The sequence below is a fragment of the Denticeps clupeoides genome, chromosome 8 (genome assembly GCF_900700375.1).
Source record: "Denticeps clupeoides chromosome 8, fDenClu1.1, whole genome shotgun sequence".
Taxonomy (NCBI): domain Eukaryota; kingdom Metazoa; phylum Chordata; class Actinopteri; order Clupeiformes; family Denticipitidae; genus Denticeps; species Denticeps clupeoides.
The window spans coordinates 19,202,758-19,223,703 of record NC_041714.1 but is presented as its reverse complement, the minus strand read 5'-3'; the positions used below and the strand labels follow the sequence as shown (position 1 = coordinate 19,223,703).

The following is a 20,946-nucleotide window of genomic DNA, read 5'->3' as shown; positions in this document are numbered from 1 at the left end:
CGACCCAACTTTTCTCCACATCCACCTGACAACACAACATTTCTCCAGCTCCATCTGACGACACAAGATTTCTCCAGCTCCACTTGATGACCCAACATTTCTCCAGCTCCACCTGAAGACCCAACATTTCTCCACATCCACATGATGACTCAACATTTCTCCACATCCACCTGAAGAACGAACATTTCTCCACCTCTACCTGATGACACAACTTTTCTCCACCTGACGACCAAACATTTCTCCACATCCACCTGACGACCCAACATTTCTCCACATCCACCTGAAGACCCAACCCATAGGAAGTTTACTCCACCAATGGCACACCTTACAAAGAGTACACACACCGCTTTTGTCTGTATGATTCAGTGTTAATGTACGTCTTTAATAAATGTTAAACCTTTTTTTATATTGTCTCCCCGTTCATGTTTTATCCACTATGTAAGACTACCCATACCCCGATAACCACATCTTTGCATTAATAGTTTTTCTCAAAATCCCAATGATGTCTAGGTTCCTGGGCTGTGATTATTTTTAGACGGAGTTCAATGTTCTTCATGTTGCTGAATTTAACTTTTGCTTGGGGTGTTTACTAAGTGCAAACTAAAAAATTTATATTGAGGTCCTGCTTTCAGAGGACAGTGCTCATCTCAGGATGTGTGTGTGTGTGTGTGTGTGTGTGTGTATGTGTGTGTTGTAGTATTGTATGTATGATTGTAAGTGCGATATAAACTGAGGTGTATTCTGCCAAACGGAAAGCAGGGAGCAGAACTACTGGATGGCAGGAGACGCAGAATAGAGATACCACAAAAGCACAAGACCTTCGTTGTCCAACCAGCCCTTGCTGCCTGTGAATTGTTGTGAATCTCTCCAGCTCTCAGTATTCCAGGGATGTCACACTGGTGTTATTTTTACACCGATAGGACCAGCAGCTTCATAAACGCAAAACCATCTCAGATCTAAGCAACATTAAACATTAATGGCTCATATTTTCAACATGAAGAATAAAAAAAAAATCCAGCTCTTTCACATTTTTTTTTTAATTACTTGAATTCAAATTTTGTGCTCAAAGTTCTTAATTACCGATGATGTTAAGACAACTTAACCGATTTATAGGAACATGGCAGAGCAGCCAGCATGGAGCAGGCTCAGTGCTCTTCACCTGCTGTAGTACAGCTGATAGAACAGAGAACAGAAATGGACAGCTGCAGTTTATTGGGCGAATGTCCAGTGTCACTGGGCCAGAATAAAGCTGATTGGACAGTTTTCTGGAACGTGGGGTTGTAGTGATCAAGGCGATCAGCCAGTTTCCTCTTTCAGCGCCAGCTGACTATGGGGAAAGTAGAGCCTCCCCCCCCAACCCCCCCCCGTACACACACACACACACACACACACACACATACACACACACACACCACACAGATGGCACACCTGGATGTCATCACTGCATCTCCTGGGTCTTATTACACTCTGTGGCACTAAAATGTGAGTCCTTGTCAGACAGAAACATAGCTGTGTGTGTTTGTGCTCATTTCACATCTGGAATTTTAGGACCAATCTGACTAAATCACACACAAGGACCACATTCCATATGATGCACATGCATGCACACATTCACACACACATAACCATTTATTAAGGTGGTTTTGATATTTATTTGATATTTATTTATTTTACATCAATGAGAATCTATAAGAGATAAAATAAAATGAATACCTATGTTTTTAGAAACAAAATGCTGTATTTAAAGTTACAGAAATGAATGAATCTGTGTGTGTGTGTGTGTGTGTGTGTGTGTGTATGTAAGAGGTGTAAATGGGTACTGAGGGCTGAATTACACAGATTTTTATTTTCTGATCAGCATTTGGCAGAGACATAAGAGCAGACAAGAGCAGAGGAAAAGGCCATCTGTCTGCACACCCCCTCTGTGACACAAACACGTGCATACACACACACGCACGCAGTTCAATAGATTGTGTTCAGTTCACATACGAAGAACAACATAACAAAGAGCCCAAACCAGGCCATTAAGACCATCACAATTATTAAACCATTGAAATCAGAGAAGCTTGTGAGGGCATGCAGAGGCTCTCTCTCTCTATCTATCTATCTATCTATCTATCTATCTATCTATCTTTATAGCTTAACATATTGCAGTTCAATGATATTTTATTTTAAGAAGCTACTTCTACAACTGACCTGCTGGTCTGGCACCATGTTACTACAGTTACAGAGCTTTCTCTGAAAAAAAGGTGATACATTATATCTATGTTTACTGATACATTATTGCAGCATAATTGACTGTAAATAACCAGTTTCATATGTTTTTAAAACACCTTCCATAAGATCAAGATTAAATATGCAAATGTGCAACAAATATTTAATTACATCCAGTGCAACCAATACCTCCACCAAGTTCAGTACCAAGCTGAAAACTGAAGATGAAATTTTAGTCAGTCTGAAATGCCGTACAACCATCCTTTCAACCAGTGAACCCCTGATTGATGATCCAGGATGGAACAGGAGCTGAGGAACCTCCAGGGATGTTCATCAGCAGCAGAGTTGTCCCAACATACCCTGCAATGACAACAAGTGACTCTGACCTCTGGGATTTCACTCAGCTCACAGCTCACACACACCAGCCCCTAGACTCTTACACCAGACGGGTTCCGTAATGTCGACCCTACGCAATGACCTGTCCATTCCATCTTCTTTAATCTCATCAGTGCTTTAATAAGACGGTTGCACTGGATATGCTGTAACGTTGCTGCTGCTTCATACACGGCCTCTTCTCCCACTCTCACCAAATGGGACATGGGGTCTGCATATCCCTATATGGAGCTAGATGTAGAGTTTTGGTTCTACATGGAACATGCCGCCCGGTTCTTAAGGTGCAGAGCTGGGAAGAAGACTAAAGACCCCATTGTCAAAGAGTCCAGTCATTTGAAGACAGTTGAAGCTTAGACACCTGGCAGATGGTCCAGTTTGTTCCTGGCAGAACATCAGGGCGTAGAACTGCACCAGGCAACTTCATGACTCTGACAATGACAAAAGGTCCCGGCTGAATGGTCCATTGTAGAAGGAAGATGGAGGAGCATTTTTATGGTGGAACACAAGCCTCCCTCTGCCCTCCTAAAACGCTTCACTCATCAATAACAGTGAGGAGCAAAGTGGTACGAACAGGAACGTTAATCACAGGGGATGAAGAAGAAGAGGGACAGAACAGATGATGGTTGGGATGTATAGAGCAGGAGAGAGGGAGGCAGGAAGACGCCATCTCCATTTGTTCAGGTCAGACCACACCGCTGATTACTATTGATTCATCAGAATCAATCTCCAGACTGGAGCTCCAGCCTCTGTGGCTGTGGGGTGCCACACTGGTGGGCTGGTCTTTGTTCTGATAAACCAGGAGATCAAATTCCACAAACAACATGAAAAAAACATGAAAGTTGTGATAGGAAAAATTATATAATTCAGAACGACTTACAATCAGTAGTTACAGGGAGAGTTTTGTGACACAATGGTAGTAAGTGGATTTTGAACCTGTGACTTTATGGTCTTCAGGTTACACACCAGGCTACTACCACCCCATACATTAACAAATGACAGTCTTACCTGAGGTTTGTGCTGTGTATGTTATAAAGATTGGCAGGGGTGACAGATCTCTGGGCAGTGTTACGTTACATTACATTACATTTTGTTGTGTTACTATAGGTGAGTTTAATAAGCGCAGTGCATCATTAATGATCTTCTTATTTAGGTAAAGTATTTATTGTTGCACAAAGTGTCCAATCTCTGTCGAAATACAACTAAAATTATTGTCCACAAACTCAAACTTAGCAATTACGATTATGGTGGCAGAAGAGTGTGATCGTCAGTGGGAACGATAATGATTTTAAAAGTGGTTAAAAGAGTGTAATGGTCCACCCAACAACACCTGCCACCTGGTTGTGAGTTCCCACCTACAGACATTACTGGCACCTAGTGGACCCCAAGTGAATGACACCATTAACCCTATATTGGCTCTTACAGTTACGTTTTGTTGCATTGCTTTATGTTACATTGTGTTACACTTACAGTATTTTTGACTGTATTGAGTTAAGTGTTGCGTTATGTTACGTTATGTTATGTTATGTTGTGTTATGTTGTGTTACATTATTTTGTGTTGTGTTATGTTGTGCTACGTTGTGTTACGTTATGTTGTGTGATGTTGTGTTACGTTATGTTATGTTGTGTTATGCTGTTACTCTGTGTGGATGTTATTTTTCACTCCATTGAGTTATGTTACATTACATTACATAATATTCATATTCTACACGGTGTATAACAGTTTTATTGTCCTGGTTTGTTTGTTAGTTTGGTAATTTATTCTAAATGGGCCATTTGTAGAGCCCATAGACTTCTACTCTGTTCTTCCTGTAAATGGTAAATGGTGTTTCCAAACACATGATCTCAATGTGTGCGTGCGTGATGCTACCAGTATTAATCCAATTAACAATGACATGCTTGAGTGCAGAGTATGAAGCCTCTCTTTGTGTGTATCTGTGTGTGTGTAAGAGATAGAGAGAGATAGAGAGAGACAATACAGTTTTCCTTCACAAAGGGTCTCTACACCTGTGTTGTTCAGCAGCAGTGTCTGAAGCTCTGGTGTTCCTGCTCTCCCTGCTCTCTACATCTCCCATCTACAGAACAATCAATGCACCATCCATCCATCCAGAGCAAACATGAAACCTGAGTCCATCACATTCAAAAACCCAGAGATAATAAACACACACACACACACACACACACACAGTGGCAGATAAATATATTCCACACAACACTGAACTGTGTTCAGTGTCAGGATCACAAGAACCTCAGCAGAACGTTGACTCCTTCATACAGCAGCTGAGCTGATGTTCCCCCCCTTCATTACTGAACACTGGGCAGCACACATATCAATAAATCACATTCATATGCATTATGAAACACACAGACACACGTACACTGTTGAACACACAGCATCCTGCCATGTCCAAAAAAGAGCGGACACACACAGCTGTGTGTGTGTGTGTGTGTGTGTGTGTGTGAGTGAGAGAGCCACAGTCATGCTCCAGTGCTGCCTGCTACCTTTTTCTTTTGTTCACGTGAGTGTTTCCTGCTCTTCCTCTTCCTCTCCTTCTCATCCTCGATGGCATTCACATCCACATCCTTGTTCTTCTTCAGCTGGGACGCAGCATGAGCCATAGCGCACAATTCCCAAAGCCGGGAGAAATCCTGTTATTCCAGCCTGTCAGGTGACCCAGTAGATGCCCAAAGGAATGAAGAAAGGAAGGCTGTCCGTCTTCAGAGAGGAGCAGGCGAGCTGCTAGAAATCCACAGATCTTCATACAGACCGCCAGAGGAAAAGAAGAGGAGCAAAATGATGAGAGAAGATGTCCTGATCTCACAGTGCCTCGTGGAGACGGGAGGGGAGGACAGAAGAGGAGGACAGGAGAGAAGGAGGAGAGAGGGAAGGAGGAGGGAGAGCTGGATGGTGACACCAGCATCACCAGACGCGGAAGCAGGAGGAGGGGGAGGAGGAGGGAGGAGAGACCCGGTTACTACGGAAACCACGTTTTCTTTCTGCCCATCCACTCACAGGTCCTACCTGTGCCTACCTTCAGTGTACGTGTCTGTGTGTGTATGATTGTGTATGTGTCTGTGTGTACATATGATTGTGTGTGTGTGTATGATTGTGTATGAGTGTGTGGGTCTATGATTGTGTATATATGTGTGTGTGTTTATTTGTGTGTCAACAGCAGCAGAGGAAGAATGAATGTGAGAATGAGTATAGTGTGAGCTGGCAAGAGGGAGGGACATGTGTGTGTGTTCCTATATGCTACCCCCACCAGTTGGGAGTGCCTGGTGACGGGACGTGGTGGGGGAGGTGCGATTTTGTGGAGATTACATCTCGCTCCTCGGTTCTGGGGTCTGCAGAGCTGAGGAACGGACAAAAGCTCCGCCCACATTAATGGTCCATTTATTTACTTTTGTCCCCGGCAGCCAGCAAACACAGCGTCCATTATCCTCATCATCCTCATCATCCCAGATCTTTATCAGGAGGAGCTGCTCTCATTTCTACTGAAAAAGAAGTTGATTGTTTCACAAACACCACCATTCTTTATTTGTGTGTGTGTGTGTGTGTGTGTGTGTTAACAATGGCTGACTGGCTGGTGTCAATGAAATGCAGCAGCCATGTTTTTCTCTGTCCACCTGAATGTGGGTCCTGAGATGGAGCCGTCTGAGAAATTGCCTGTCTGTTTTATTCCTTCTCTCCTTCAGTTTGTGTGTGTGTGCGCGTGTGTGTGTGTGTGTGTGCTCTCTAGGATCAGAGAGCTCATGTACACAATGACTGAAAAGACCAAGGGCACCTGCCACAACGACACACAGGCGTGAAATTGTTTATTTCCACTCACAGTGACAGTGACCCCCATGCTGGGTGGAGCGCCGGCCCCATAAGCTACTGCTGAGTGTCACTTTTCTGTTTTGTTGCCAGATGCAGACCAATAGTAGCGTTCAGGGTGGCAGCAGGAGCGAAGATCACAAAGTAGTGGATCTGTCGCTCACTGCACTGCTGGACACTTATTTTCAGGGTCAATGTTCACAGTCTGGTGGACTTACAGGATGTCAACAAACAAGAATAGAACAATTTCTCAGTAAAAACATCATAACTCTCATAATCTACCATACACTGGTTCTAAGAAGAACACCCACAGGTTCTGCAGGTCCTCTCACTCACACACACACACACACACACACACACTGACTGGTGCATTCTGGCTTCATCTTTCATCCTCGATCAATGACATTTCAATATAAAACGAATTATTATAAAACATATCTGTGATAGAACAGAATTGTCTGTATGGATGGATTTGCTTGAATTTTCTGGAAGATGAAGAATCTTGTTTTGATGATTTCTGAATGGATCAAAGTTGCCAGCAGTGGTGGCCTAGCAGGTAAGAAACCTGACTTGTTAATGAAATCACCGAGGTGCCACTGAGGACCCCTTTATCAAGGTACCGTCCCCACACTCCGCTTTCATGGCTACACGCTGCGCATTAAGGGTGATGCGGGGTTAAATGCTGAGACATTGCAGTGTGTGTTGTGCTAAAGAACCACTTTCAGTAATATATATCAACATATATCAAGCTGAATAAAACCCTTAAACAACATTTTTAATTGTGAAGGGCATTAGGTTCACCAAATGACCTCCTCAAATTTAGATTTGTCCCTGTTTCCTGATGGGTGGACGATGCTGATGTTAATAAAGGAACATGATCGGCATGGTTCCTGCTGCTAGATCCCGGCATTTTCTGGAGTATTTCATCACATTCATCTAATTTCATTTTTATTCCTTTGTCTCCATGATGCTGCTGAACCGTGTCACAGCCTCTGGCGCCACCTGGCGGCTCTGCAGCTTCTGCTCAAACCCCTTCTGAAAATCTCTTAATAAATAGCCTCTGATCTACAGAGTTTTTATAAAAATCATCGTCCACCGGTAATATGTAGCGGATGGTCGTTTGGAAAAACCAATTTCACCGTCTGGAATTTTGAATGTTAAGATCATGCTCACGCGCCTTCCAATCTCGGTATAATATTTCTGTATAATTTAGAGCAAGAGAAAGTGTAACCAGCAGGTGATCTTACATAAGGAGGACATTCCAAGATTCCACAAAGCCGACATTTGAACCGGCAAGTCCCAGCAAATGCTTCCCAAATCACTTCCTTTATCCTCCTCCTTTTAAGCTCATAGTTAATCCGATAATGTTCACATTCCAGCCAGACGCTGACACACTTAATTAGACTAATCAGAGGCAATGTGAGGAACTCTGTGGAACGAACACGTTTCGGGGTGCTTCCAGTGTCTGAAGCAGGGATATGGGGTCACCCGCCTCTCACAGCTGCTGACCTCACGGTTTTAAAAGTTCTGGCCGAATGTTGTCGGTATTAGAGAACAATTTGCGGGTTTTTACTGACGAACATGCTGCACAGCTTGTCCTAACGAAAAAAATGCCCTTTGGGAAAAGGTCAGAGGTTAAAGGGAGGGGTGCGATCTGTCTGTCAGGTTTTGGTGAAAGGTTAGGTTAGTGAAAGGTTGACGATGAGGGGCAGAATGTCAGAAAGATGACCTCCGACCTTTGGCTCATTTCATAACACAAAATAATCTGCAGACATGAACGATTCTATGTTTGCTGCACATGATGATTTTTCAGAACCTGCCACCGTCCCACCTGTGATGTGGAGAAACTGTGTGTGTGTGTGTGTGTGTGTGTGTGTCTGCATGCCACCTTGACTCTCCAGAGTGACTTTTTCATGTAAAACTCATGAGCTTCGTGCATCCAGGTCACGTCCTTGCTGACGCTGCACTCTTTATATATTAATTGTTTTTTTTAAATCAAAAATTTTCAATCGTGAGAGCTGCACACAGGGTTTTTACTCTAGAAAAGCAGGTCAGTGTCACACGTCCCTCCATGTAAACCATGAATTCGTCCCTCACACGGTTTCACGTCCCTCCAGGAAGGAGACGGGGGGAGAAAATGGCCACGGCACATCAGCACTAACCCAGTTAGAGGAACTGGACTGGTGTGTGTGTGTGTGTGTGTGTGCTGGTGAGAGAGAGAGAGAGAGAGAGAGAGAGAGAGGGGGGATGTGTGTCAGTAAGGCTCAGGATGAAACCAGAACAAAGTGTCTTTACTCAGCCTGTCCACACGGGGGCAGAGCGAGAGCATGTGTCACACAGCGAACACGCCCACATCGCCACAAGAGTCTTCATTCTCCAGAAGCCACCACAGGAAGTCAACACACACACACACACACACACACACACAACCACACACGGGTAAAATGGGCTGCTGTCAAAAACACGTCTGAATTAGGAGGCGAGGAGAACTGGGCTCACATCGCAGTCTCAGTAAAATATTAATCAAAAGCTGAAAATGATAAATCTTACACACACACACACACACACACACTCCGTGCTTGGCGGGAAGCAGAACAGATTGACCCTGTATGGGGCGTTCCCTACTCAGTCCAATCAGTTCCACATGAGTGTGTGTGTGTGTGTGTGTAGGAATTTTGAAAAGTCTGTATTAGATGGTCTGAACCATTCTGGTTCTGATCACCATGACAACGCGGTTCTAATATGGTTCTACCACATCTGCTTGTGTCTGTAAATGAATGGAATCGTGCAGCAGACAGTGCTGATGACGATGATGCTGGAGCTGCTTAATTCAAGGACATGGGTTGATGAAGCAGCAAGTAACGGAGCAAAGCGTGACGCGGACGCGTCCCACCAGTCCATGTTCCTGATAAATAAACTCGCAGGAGAACAGCAAGCGCCTCTGATTCAGAGAAGCAGCTTTTACTGGAAACGAATCCATTATTCCCCAACCACACACTCTCCAGCAGAGACACAGAGGAGCGATAAAAGGTCCAAAACGATGCTGGTTCTTCAGGCTGCACGCCAACGTGGAACGCAGTGGAGATTGGGCGGATGGTAATGAGCGACACCATCAATCCTCCTCAACCACGATGAGGAAATCAGCCCATTACAGCTCTCCAGAAGAACCATAAAAGCACCTTCACTGATTGCAGCCGGACGTGATTGGTGGCGCTTGCTGAGGGATCTGGGGCTGGTGTGTCTGGTCAGTGAGGGCTGGTTTACGGATGGAGAGCAGCGGCCATGATGCCCCTGATCCCCAGACAGCGAGGAGACGACGAGAAGATGGAGAGGCAGCGTGGCGGCGTCACGAACATAGCAGCGTCGCTGCGGTGATGTCATCCCTTCATCCTGCTCTCTCCCCGGACAATGATGAACCTCATATCTGCTCTCCATGGCAACAGTCACAGAACCCTTAGAGACGGCTGGGATTTTCCATGAAAAACACATGCACGCACACACACTTCTACACTCACGCACAGACTCTGTAAGCTGCGGCTCCGTTAATTCAAAATGATTTTCACTGCGTGGAATATTCAGCAGTGTTTGTGTCTCCATGTTGGCTCGGTTCTTGTGCAGCGGACGGTGGTCCTGGTGGGGAATGGAGACGCAGCACTGGGTGATGGTGTGGAAACATTGCTGAGATTAGAAGGTGCTAAACCTACAGCACATACAGCAGATTACAGCCCTAAGTGTGTCTGTGTGAATGTGTCAAATCAGGGAATCTCAGAATCCGAGTGAATTTATGGCAGATTTCAGGTACCATGTAGGTCTTTGACGTCCTTCTCCAGAAGTAGCAGACAGACGTGATGAAGACTGGGATCCTATCTGGCATCTTCTACAGAGATAGAGCTGCACTCTGAGGCAGATGGTACCACACCAACCCACATTGTCCTCACTGAACACCAGGTTCTGGTTCATCCATTACAGATTGGCTAGAATTATGCCATTAGATGTAAAAGAAGCTGCTGAAATGTACATTGGTAATGACCTAGAACCTAAAATATTCCCTGTTTGGTGAGACCTTGCGCCCACTGTTATGGTACAATAGGTGTGCAGATTGGACCGAAAGCATATTCTGGGAAATTGGTTGGACACACACATCTGAGCACACACACAACCTGCTGCTGCAACCCCCTCTCTACCTTCCAAAATGGCAACACACACGCTCTCTTCCTCCCCTACTCCATCTATACTTACAGCGGGTGAAATAAGGTATTGAATAATTCATTAGTACTTTCTAATTTTCCTTAGTAGAAATATTTCTAAAGGTGGAATGGGACATTAAATTCTCAACAGATATATATCAATAACCGAACCAATAAACACTAACAAACTATTGATTTCCATAAACTATGTGTAAATAAACAGAATGACACAGGGAACAAATAAAGAAAGAAAGGTGCAAAAAAAACTTGGAAATTCATGACACCATCTGAAATCAGTCAGTAATTAGGAGGTAATCTGCTAATTAGGATTTAATAGGAATTAATATCAGATGTTTTAATCCCATCTGATGGCCTTTAATAATATGTCTTATTACCAAGGTGCACAAATAACAGTTCATGAAGGTTCCTGGGAGCAGGTTCTGTTGGGGCCATAACATCATTTCTCCATCACCATTTTAATATTCTATCACTCACACACTCGATTTTGTTAGTCCCATTACTCAGAGTCGTAGCTGCTGGAGCCCATCCCAAGACCAGCCTTCCACAGTACACACACCTACAGTCAATTCAGAGTCATCAATCCACCTGTTATACCTGACTTTGGATGGTGGGGGGGGAAACCGGAGAACCGGAGATGACCTGCGCCAACACATGCAGGTAAATTACAAACACACAACGTCCGAGGTGGGATTGTGAGCCACCGTCACTGACCACCATGCTGGGCATTTTATTACACTTTCATTATGTGTACTCATGTCCACATAAGTGTGGACTCTCCAGAAACCGGACAGGGATCAATGGTGGTAGGAGCCTAGTAGTAGCCCATTCAGACATACTGTATGTGATTTTGGGCTATATACGAAATAATGCTGTTGATGTTGTAACACACATCACATAAGAACTCACATAACAACACAAAGCAAGAGGTTCAAACCTCATTTACTACCATTGTGTCCCTGAGCAAGTCACTTAACCCTGAGTGTCTCCAGAGGGCACTGTCCCTGTAACTACTGATTGTAAGTCACTCTGGATAAGAGCGTGTGATAAAAGCGGTGAATTAAATCAGTCACTGTTCTCCTGCATCTTCACCATTCCTCTCATCCATTTCAGCTCATTTCTCACTTCATGTCATCAACAGATCAGATGCCCTGTAGGTAGGACCTGGACACTGGACCTTCAGTCCATCAAGCTGTTTAATGTACTGAGATCATAAAGGCCAGAGTAGAATTTTTGATCTCATCCACAAGTTGTGAACCTGGCACCCCGTCTTTGTCCACATGGATGGATGGGTGGATGGATGGATGGAGAGCCTAATGAGTAAAGTGTTGTGTGGAGAAGGGTTCTTGAAGCAGGCTGCTGAGCACAGTTGAAACTGATTGTGGTGATCAGAGGTGATCAGTGTGCTCAGCCCACACTGCGTTTATGTAACAGCCTTCATATTCTCAGTCTATTTCAGTCCCTCACTCCCTCATTTACTCCCCACACCACACACAGGAGCAGGAGTAGAACATTCGAACTTAACTACTATCATCTGCATCGTCTTAAGCAGACGCACCAAAGGACATCTACCTGTAATAAAGACACTAACTGAAACATACAAATAATAACAGAAAATAAATATGTTTCTTCATTAAATGTGACTGTGAATCAATCTACATTCATGCAGACGTACAAATGTCCTCCTCCCAGATAGGATCAGTGAAGCTCTCTACTGTCACCAAATGTGTGCACCAGAGAGCAGAAGCTCACTCCAGAAGTGTCCAGAAAAACATATGATGATGTCTGTCAGGCAGAGCAGGGGTTCCTGGCCCCATTCCTGTCCCTAACACACTCTTATGAATCATTATTGACGTTCATCGTGCCTGTTGGATGGCTGAAACACTCTCTCAGGAGGTTCTCCAGCATCAGCGGTTGATGGTTGAAGAGCTTCTGAGATGTAAATTCATGGCAGGTATGTGAAAAATACAAACCACACAAAGCCTTTTGTGAACTTAGTCACAACATGAAGCCCACATGAAAAAGCAGCTGTGTTAGTTGCCACGGCAACAGAATGACTGTGTGTTCTGCCAAGACAAAATGAGAGCAGAAGCCCATCAGTTCTAACGTTCCATAGTTAGTAACGGAGAAACGTTTGGGTAGCAAATATTTCTTCAGCGAGTTCAGCTCTTCTCCAGCCCTCCACGTGTCACATTCCTCTCCAGACACCGGAGAAGCCAGCGCCGGAGCATGTGAAGTGGGAAACAGAACCATGTGAACTGCTGTGTGTCCGTCCATCCACCTTTTCTTTCTATCGAACAGTGTTTTTGTATTGTTCCTGAAACCTGAAACAGGGTTCTATTTCTACTACAGGTCGGACTCTTGCATGCTTCATCCTGTTTCTTCTCTGGTTCTATATTGAAACAATTGCTTCTGATCTGGCATCAGTTGGTGGACATTAACGCCACTTGCTGTCGCATTTTTACTTTGAGTAAAAATGGACACATGCTGAGTGAGCAACACTGGAACGTCCAACTCAAATGGCGCTTTCCAGTATCTGGCTTATGAAATGCTTCTTAGTTGATGATAAACATAACAAATGAAACAAAGCTCCACTTACAGTACAGGCCAAATAGCCGCCCTTTGCTCTGATTACTGCTTTGCACTCTCTTGGCATTCTCTCGAGTTCCCAGAGGTGTTTAGCACTTGTTGGCCCCTTTGCCTTCACTCTGCGGTCCAGCTCACCCCAAACCATCTGGACTGGGTTCAGGTCCGGTGACTGTGGAGGTCAGGTCTCCACTTTTTGTTAAGTACAGAACTCCACATGTGTTCATTCATAGTTTTGATGCCTTCAGTGAGAATCTATTAACGTAAATGGTCATGAAAATAAAGAAAACACATTGAATGAGAAGGTGTGTCCAAACTTTTGGCCTGTACTGTATATTCCAGGGGCCTGTCTATTGTGGTAAAGGGGTTAGGGGGCGGGGTTCTGCAGGGTCTCGGATGACTTCATTCAGATACTTGTGACAAATGTAAATGAGAAATAAATGAAAGTTTACTTCTGGTGTTGAACTTCCCAGCAACTTCCTCCCTGGTCAGCAGAAGGTGCCGCTGGGAGCCTGCAGTCTTGAGGCGGCGTGCAGATAAGGTGCTGGATCAGCGAGCTCCTCTCGGGTGAAATATGCAGGACAGGTGTCTTAGGCCAGTGCTTTCCAGTGCTGTGCTGCAGTTCTGCCTCCCAGGGAGGAAAGCGTCCATCAGTCACAACGCTGCGCGTTTGGACGTTAAGCTCCCTTGCACATTTTCCTGTGACTGTACCAGATGATGGCTGATGGGGAGGTAGGTTCTGTCAGCAGCACCTCCATAACCTCAGAGCTCATGAGGGTGGAGAGTCTCCCAGGCTGTTGATAGAATAGTGGAATACTAGAGTATTGGAACACTCTGTATATGAGCTGCGCGTGTCTGACTAGCATCATTTCTGTCCTGCTGTATGGCAGAGAAGAATCCAGGATGCATGTCGTTTCATGTTGGTTCCACTGCATCGTTGAGGATTCCTCGAGAAGAAAACCAGACGGAGCTGTGAACACAGCCACTGGGGATGCAGGTGACAGTGTATTACTTTTACCAGGTCGATTGTGTGGCAATCGCCAGACCGGCTTATCTGCAGAAGGCCGAAGAAAACCGAGGAAGAACAGATGGAGCTGTGACTAGATCATTAATTTCAAGATGACAGTAAAACAGGGAATAATTATATTAAGAATCTCGTCTTATTTAACTGACAAAATGATCAAATAATGTTAATATTTTAGAACAGAGCTGGAATTAGCACAGTGTGTACTGATTCCACTCCATTCCCCAACCCGCTGTCCCCAGACTACAGGACACAGACCTTCCCGTCACTCTGCTGTCACAGGCATGGAACATGGCAGAGAACCCCTCCATCTGTGTGTGTGTGTGTGTGTGTGTGTGTTCTGTGTCTCTCTTCAATGTTTGCGTTGCTCTAATCCCCGCGCTGTCAACGGAGACAACACAACACCAGAGACCCTAATCCTCGACACACGTAGCACACACGTACGATCACAAACTGGTCATTCTCCCGAGTCTCCAGGATCCAGCGTACAAAAACACACAGCAATGAAATACTGGAAGCAAAAGAACTTCCGTCACCAAACCGTTCAAAGCAAAAACTTAAACATGAAGTGATAATTAGAATTCAGTAGAAATTCTTTAAAATAATCTGTATGAGATGAATTTCATGGTTAATCATTACAGTTTAATAGTGTCGGCACGACCCCCACACAGTTGCATGTTAATGTTTGTTCTATTTTTCATTTTAAAAATGTTTCTCTCCAGGTCATATTGTTTCACATCATTTCTATGATGAACCCATTTTCCAGACTCTCCTTTCCTCCCCTTTTACCCCCTCCTCTCACTCGTCTCGCGCTTCTCAGTCTTGCAGGAGAACCCTCTTGTTGCCATGGTTACAATCATTAACACATCTGGCATGGTTATCAGTTAGCGGCACCCATGTTGGACCACACACACACACACACACACACACACTCACACGACACACACAGGCACAGATATGCTTGGATTCATATGAAAACGCTGTCTAGATATCAGCAGATGAACCCAGTGCAGCGCAAACAAACAGAAAACTGTGTGTGGAGTCGTTACTAGAGCACAGCGTCCAACGAGAAAATGAGAGAACGAGGGGGGAGCAGAGGGAGAGAGAAAAGGGGAGAGGGAGAGACCGAGGGAGAGAGAAAGGAGGAGAGGGATGAGAGCGAGAAAAAGGTAGAGAGAGCGTAGAGAACGAGAGAGGGAGGAGGTAGTAGAGAGAGAGAGAGGAAGAGAGAGAGGTGAGATATCAGACTCGAACGGATGACAGATGCAGTTTTGCTCATGATTTTATTTGTTTATGTTTACCTGGTGGCTGTGGGTGGAGTCTAAAGATTTCGACCAATCACATTCCAAACCGATTAGGAAACAGGAGAACTGGGGCTGGGTGCAAGTGCTAGAACTGATTTAACCGGACCTGGTTCTGTTTGGGTTATATTTATTTAAACATTCAAAATTAATCTGGCTAATGAGCTTCAACTGTTAATCCATTTGTAGTTATTAATGATATTAAAAAAAATAATTTATTCTAATTACCAGAACTTCTGCAATCTAATTCATGCTTCAGTAAAGGTCTTAAGAACATAATAACGGTAAGTAATGCTCTGGCCGCAGTTAGCAGAATTCGCGGTGGAAGGAGAGGCTGCAGCTGCAGCCAAATCACATTCATCTCTGCCCTTTCAGCTCAAACATCCACAATCCGCCTCCAGGAGAAGAAACCCTCCACACAAACCCAGAGGTACTGAGGTTTACCGGTTAGTGCGTGACAAGAACAGTTCTGGTTAGAACCGTGCACTATTTCAGGGTCAGCAACAGGTTGGAATTTTAAGAATCTATTCTAATTAGAACAGAATGAAAAGGTTAAAATGTGACCTTTGACCTTTGGTGGTATCCCTAGGCTGGGACTCATCACTGTCCATGTTGCCTTTTCAGCTCCTGTTTAGTTGAGCTAAACATGCACAAACACACACACACACACACACACACACACAGGCTTGTGATGAGCGCGGTTCTACACGCCTTTAATTACAGAGGGAGGCGCTGCGTCCCCCCAGGCAGACGCAGAAGAAGAGAACTGCCTGGACGACTTCTGTCAATCATGGAAAATCACACACACCACACAAACACACAATAAACACACACTTTTGTGTGTAATTGCTGTTTGCTCTGCTATGTGTGGTCAAACCCACAGTCACGCAAGCAGCAGAACAAAGAGATCAATGGAAACGGTAAGAAAACAGAATCGTCTAAAGAGAACAGAACCATGTAAATAGGACAGAACCATCACATAAAAAGAACCGTTTATAAAGAATAGACCCATCAGAAGAAAACAGAACCATCTGATAAGAACAGAACCGTCTGATAAGAACAGAACCGCCTAAAGAAAACAGAACCGTCTGATATGAACAAAACCGCCTAATGAATACAGAACCATCGGAAGAGAACAGAACCGTGTGAAGAAAACAGAACCATCAGAAAAAACAGAACCGTCTGATAAGAACAGAACCGCCTAAAGAAACAGGAACGTTGGAAGAGAACAGAACCGTCTGAAGAAAACAGAACCATCAGAAAAAAACAGAACCGTCTGATAAGAAAAGAACCGCCTAAAGAACACAGATCCTTCTATAAAGAACAGAACCGTTAGAATAAAACAGAACCATCTAAAAAGAGCAGAATCGTTAGAAGACAACAGAACCGCCTAAAGAAAACAGAGCCATCCGAAGAAAACAGAACCACCGGAAGAAAACAGAACTGTCTGACGAGAACAGAACCATCTAAAGAGTACAGAACCGTCTGATGAGAACAGAACCTCCTGCTCAGCAGGAGTGGACTGGTTCCTGACTGAGCTCCAGACACAACAAGTGAGTTCCAGTGAATCTCTTACCTTCTTCCCTTTCTTCTTCCTGTGCGCTGCTTTCCCGCTCCCTTTATCTTTGGCTTCCTCGCTCATTTTGGGAGTTCCGGCTGGAATCTCCTCAAGATTCCCTTCATTGCAGAAGAAGAGTCTGGGCTGGAGCCATCCAAGGTGTTCTTCTGTTCTGTAAATCCACACCAGAGTCCAGGAGAAATAAAAACTGCTTATCCTCTGAGTGTGTGTGTGTGTGTGTGTGTGTGTGATCGAGTGAATGAGGAAAGAGACGGACTGATGCTTCTATGTACACTCACACACACTCACACACACCATCTCTCTCAGGGTGTGGAGAGTGAGAGAGAGAGAGAAAGAGAGAGAGAGACGGGCGGTGGAAATGAGAAGAGGTGGAATGGAAACATAAAAAAGAATAAAAGATAAAAGAAAAAAAATCAAGTGGAGAAGGAGGCTGGTCCTGTTGAGTGGAGCCTCTGCTGCCTACCTGCTTTCGGTAGCAGAAGAACCAGTGACGAAGAGGAGGAGGATGAGGAGGAGGTATGGAGATCTCTAGCTGCTGTTTTTTGCACGTTTGCTCGCTGGCTCTTCTATTAAATGTGACACTCTGAGCTTCAGATGCCCATGGGGGGTGCAGGTCCAGACCACCAAGCCTCGGGCTGTTCCAGAAAAAGAAGCCTCCTCAAGATGTCTGTCAACAGATCAGTTTACTTGAAGCACAGGGGCAAGAGAGCTGAAGGCCACGCCCAAACACACACACACATTCAACTTACATTTAAACACGGGAGGAAAAGTTGAAAAATGGATGGAATGTGGATGGTTATTTTACAGGTGCTCCGCCCATATGTGTTCCAGAGAAGGTGTAGCTCCGTTTCTCCACCCTGTTTCACTGCTATCACCCAGAGTTTAATATCATCTGCAATAACAGTATCAAGAGCAGAATATTGGGGATTCAAACCCAAATCTTATTTATATACATTACATAAATGTATTATAAAATGTGTTATTAAACAGGAGGGTGATGGGCGTGGCTGTAACAGACAAAAGCTTTTCACCAGGCATTCTCCATCCCTCTGTCTCTTTCACAAACACTAAAAACACAACACCACACATTTCATCTTTCACCTCCCTCGGTCTCTCTGTGCCACATCTCATGATGCACAGGTTCACACAAAGGGACAGGCGGATCCACGGGAGCGGCACTTTCTAACCTATACTGACACCTGCTGCTCAGAACAGGAACTGGTTATCTCTCTCTCTCTCTCATACACACACACATGGACACACACACAGATACAGATACAGCCTCCCGGTGCCATCACTATTAGCTTCTTCTCTTGAACCCAGAGTTGACTGCTCTCCTCAATGACTGCCAAATGTTTTTTGACAAAAGGCCTTTCGCCTGTTGCAGCTCCACACATGATTTTGTGATTCGGGTGAACATTTACAGCATTTATCAGACGCCCTCATCAAAAGCGACTTACAATCAGTAGTGGTAGTAAGTGGGACTTGAACCTGGGTCTTCTGGTTCATAGGCGAGTGTGTTACCCACTAGGCTACTACCACCCTGTGTGAAGTGGAATTTGTGCTCTTCTTTTCCTGGTTGTGTTGTTGTGTATATGACGATGCAAGTTCATTGGGGGGGGTTGTCTGGTCTGCTTGCACCCTATAAGTGTTTGTGAGGTTCATATACAAAGTGGACTCGGCCTCCTGTCCCTTTCTTCGGTAGTGGGGACGTGTTGGCAGCATTTCACCCATCACACCAACTTTATTGAGTAGCTACATGCCACATGATGCAGGTTTCATCACAGGCATTTAGTAATGTATCATCATTTTTACATTTACATTTACATTTACAGCATTTATCAGACGCCCTTATCCAGAGCGACTTACAATCAATATTTACAGGGACAGTCTCCCTGGAGCAACTTAGGGTTAAGTGTCTTGCTCAGGGACACAATGGTAGTAAGTGGGATTCGAACCCGGGTCTTCTGGTTCATAGGCGAGTGTGTTATCCACTAGGCTACTACCACCCTATCATCATCAGATCAATAGGCATAAAAATAAAAAAAAGATACATCATTACACATTACTCTGTTACATCAGAAAAAAACAGAACCGTCTGATAAGATCTCAGAACACTGTTTCCATCAGATGAATAGGGGAAAAAATATTAACACTACAGAGAAATAAAAAAACGATACATCATTACACGTTAACCTGTTACTAGTAAACTAGATTTGGAGTAGAAATAACTATAAGGTGTAATCATATTTCACTAGCAGTGTGAGTTCACCTCAGTGTTAAAGATTTTTACACATTTCATTGTAAATTCTGATACTAAACTGAGCAGAATTCAGAATCAGAATCGTATTTATTGTGCAAGTACAGAGTAGAAGAAACAACAACAATGTGTAAGGATGTGTGTAAGTGTTATTTGTACAAGGTGTAGAATATGTTAATAATATATATATATATATATATATATATACACACACACACACACACACACACACACACACACACACACACACACACAATATAAATATATAAATATATGTATGAATGTACATTGGTCTATAAGTGTGTATAGATGAGCAATGTGCAGTACAATATAATAGACGAAAAATCTAAATCTTATAAACAGAGTGTACATAAGAGTGTATTTACAGTGCAGTGCAATGTTAGAATTCGCCAGTAATCGAGTAAATTTTCCTGCGATCCTGAGCGGGACCGGGTGTTAAAATCAGCTCTTTACGCGTAACACCGACACTGAAGTCAGTCTGTTACGGTGCGGCACAGTGGGATGGCTGGTGCGGGAGAGTCTGGGGACGTCGGGGGGCCACGACTGGGCTACGGTTGTCCAGTTTGGAGGTGTCTGTGTTGAGGGAATCGACGTGTTAGTAGCCCAGTAGGTAACATACTCTCCTATGAACCAGAAGAGCCAGGTTCAAACTACCATTTTTTACTTCCATTGTGTCCCTGGGAAAGACTCTTAACCCTAAGTTGCTCCAGGGGGGGACTGTCCCTGTAACTACTAATTGTAAGTTGCTCTGGATACGGGCGTCTGGTAAATGCTGTAAATGAGACTGGACAAAACATGCGGGAATAGTCCACGGTCTCCCCAGATGTCACCCGCATAACCTGACATCTGTGACCGGATGTTGTTTTATTACATTACTCCCTCCAAATGCCTGATTTCAGATCAGTCGGGCCGCTCCAACCACAGCAGGTCTCCCGTCAGCCCCCGCGGTCCGCTGCCGCGAGCCGCCTGCCGGTTGGCTGCTTTCGAATCCCTGCGGTGACGTGATTGGTCCGTTTTGAAACGCGTCTGCGCGGTCAGTTAAAAGCTGGAGTCTCTGCAGAAAGGCTCGTTCTTTTAGGTTCAGATTAGAAAAATTGACCAAAGTCTCCGTAAAGAGGTGAGTATTAAATTCATTCCTATATGATTCGGTCGCAATTAATCTTTTTTGTTTTTTTAAGCATGAATGATTCGAGTTGAAATGGGTTTTGTAAGTGAAGTTGTAATGTTCGTCATGAAGAGAAATTTACTAGTATTACCGGGTAGTTCACTATAAACCATTCAGCGAAGCGTTGTGTTGTGTGGAGATGAGCCGTCGTCTAGGCTCCTGTCATTTGTCTGGATATTTATTCAAGTGAAAACTGATGATCTCTGCAGCTTCCTTCGTTGGGGATGGAAGACTACCTGAAGATAGAGAAGATCGGGGAAGGTAAAACGAGAACGTGGTGATTACGGTGATGATTGTGATCTGTAGCTGCTGGTGTTTTTTTAATACTTGGGGAAATGGCTTCTTTGTGTGAAAGTTTAGATTAACTTGGTTTCCAGTAGGTTA

At 44.3% G+C, this 20,946-nt stretch overlaps 1 protein-coding gene across 9 annotated transcripts in view; it reads right to left on the bottom strand.

Annotated features, from left to right (window-relative positions):
- Window positions 1-17,763, bottom strand: part of LOC114795444 (ankyrin-3-like) — a 60,490-nt gene extending 42,727 nt beyond the window's left edge. For 5 of the 9 annotated variants that reach the window (XM_028988714.1, XM_028988749.1, XM_028988750.1 and 2 more), the window contains exon 1: window positions 5,107-6,156. In XM_028988714.1, coding sequence (XP_028844547.1) covers window positions 5,107-5,223 — 117 coding nt within the window. In that variant the 5' untranslated portion in view covers window positions 5,224-6,156. Of the gene's footprint in view, window positions 1-5,106; window positions 6,157-17,113; window positions 17,268-17,579 lie in introns of those variants that run through there. The other 4 variants (XM_028988747.1, XM_028988748.1, XM_028988728.1 and 1 more) reach the window with 3 other exon arrangements.
- Window positions 17,764-20,946: the final 3,183 nt, after the last annotated feature.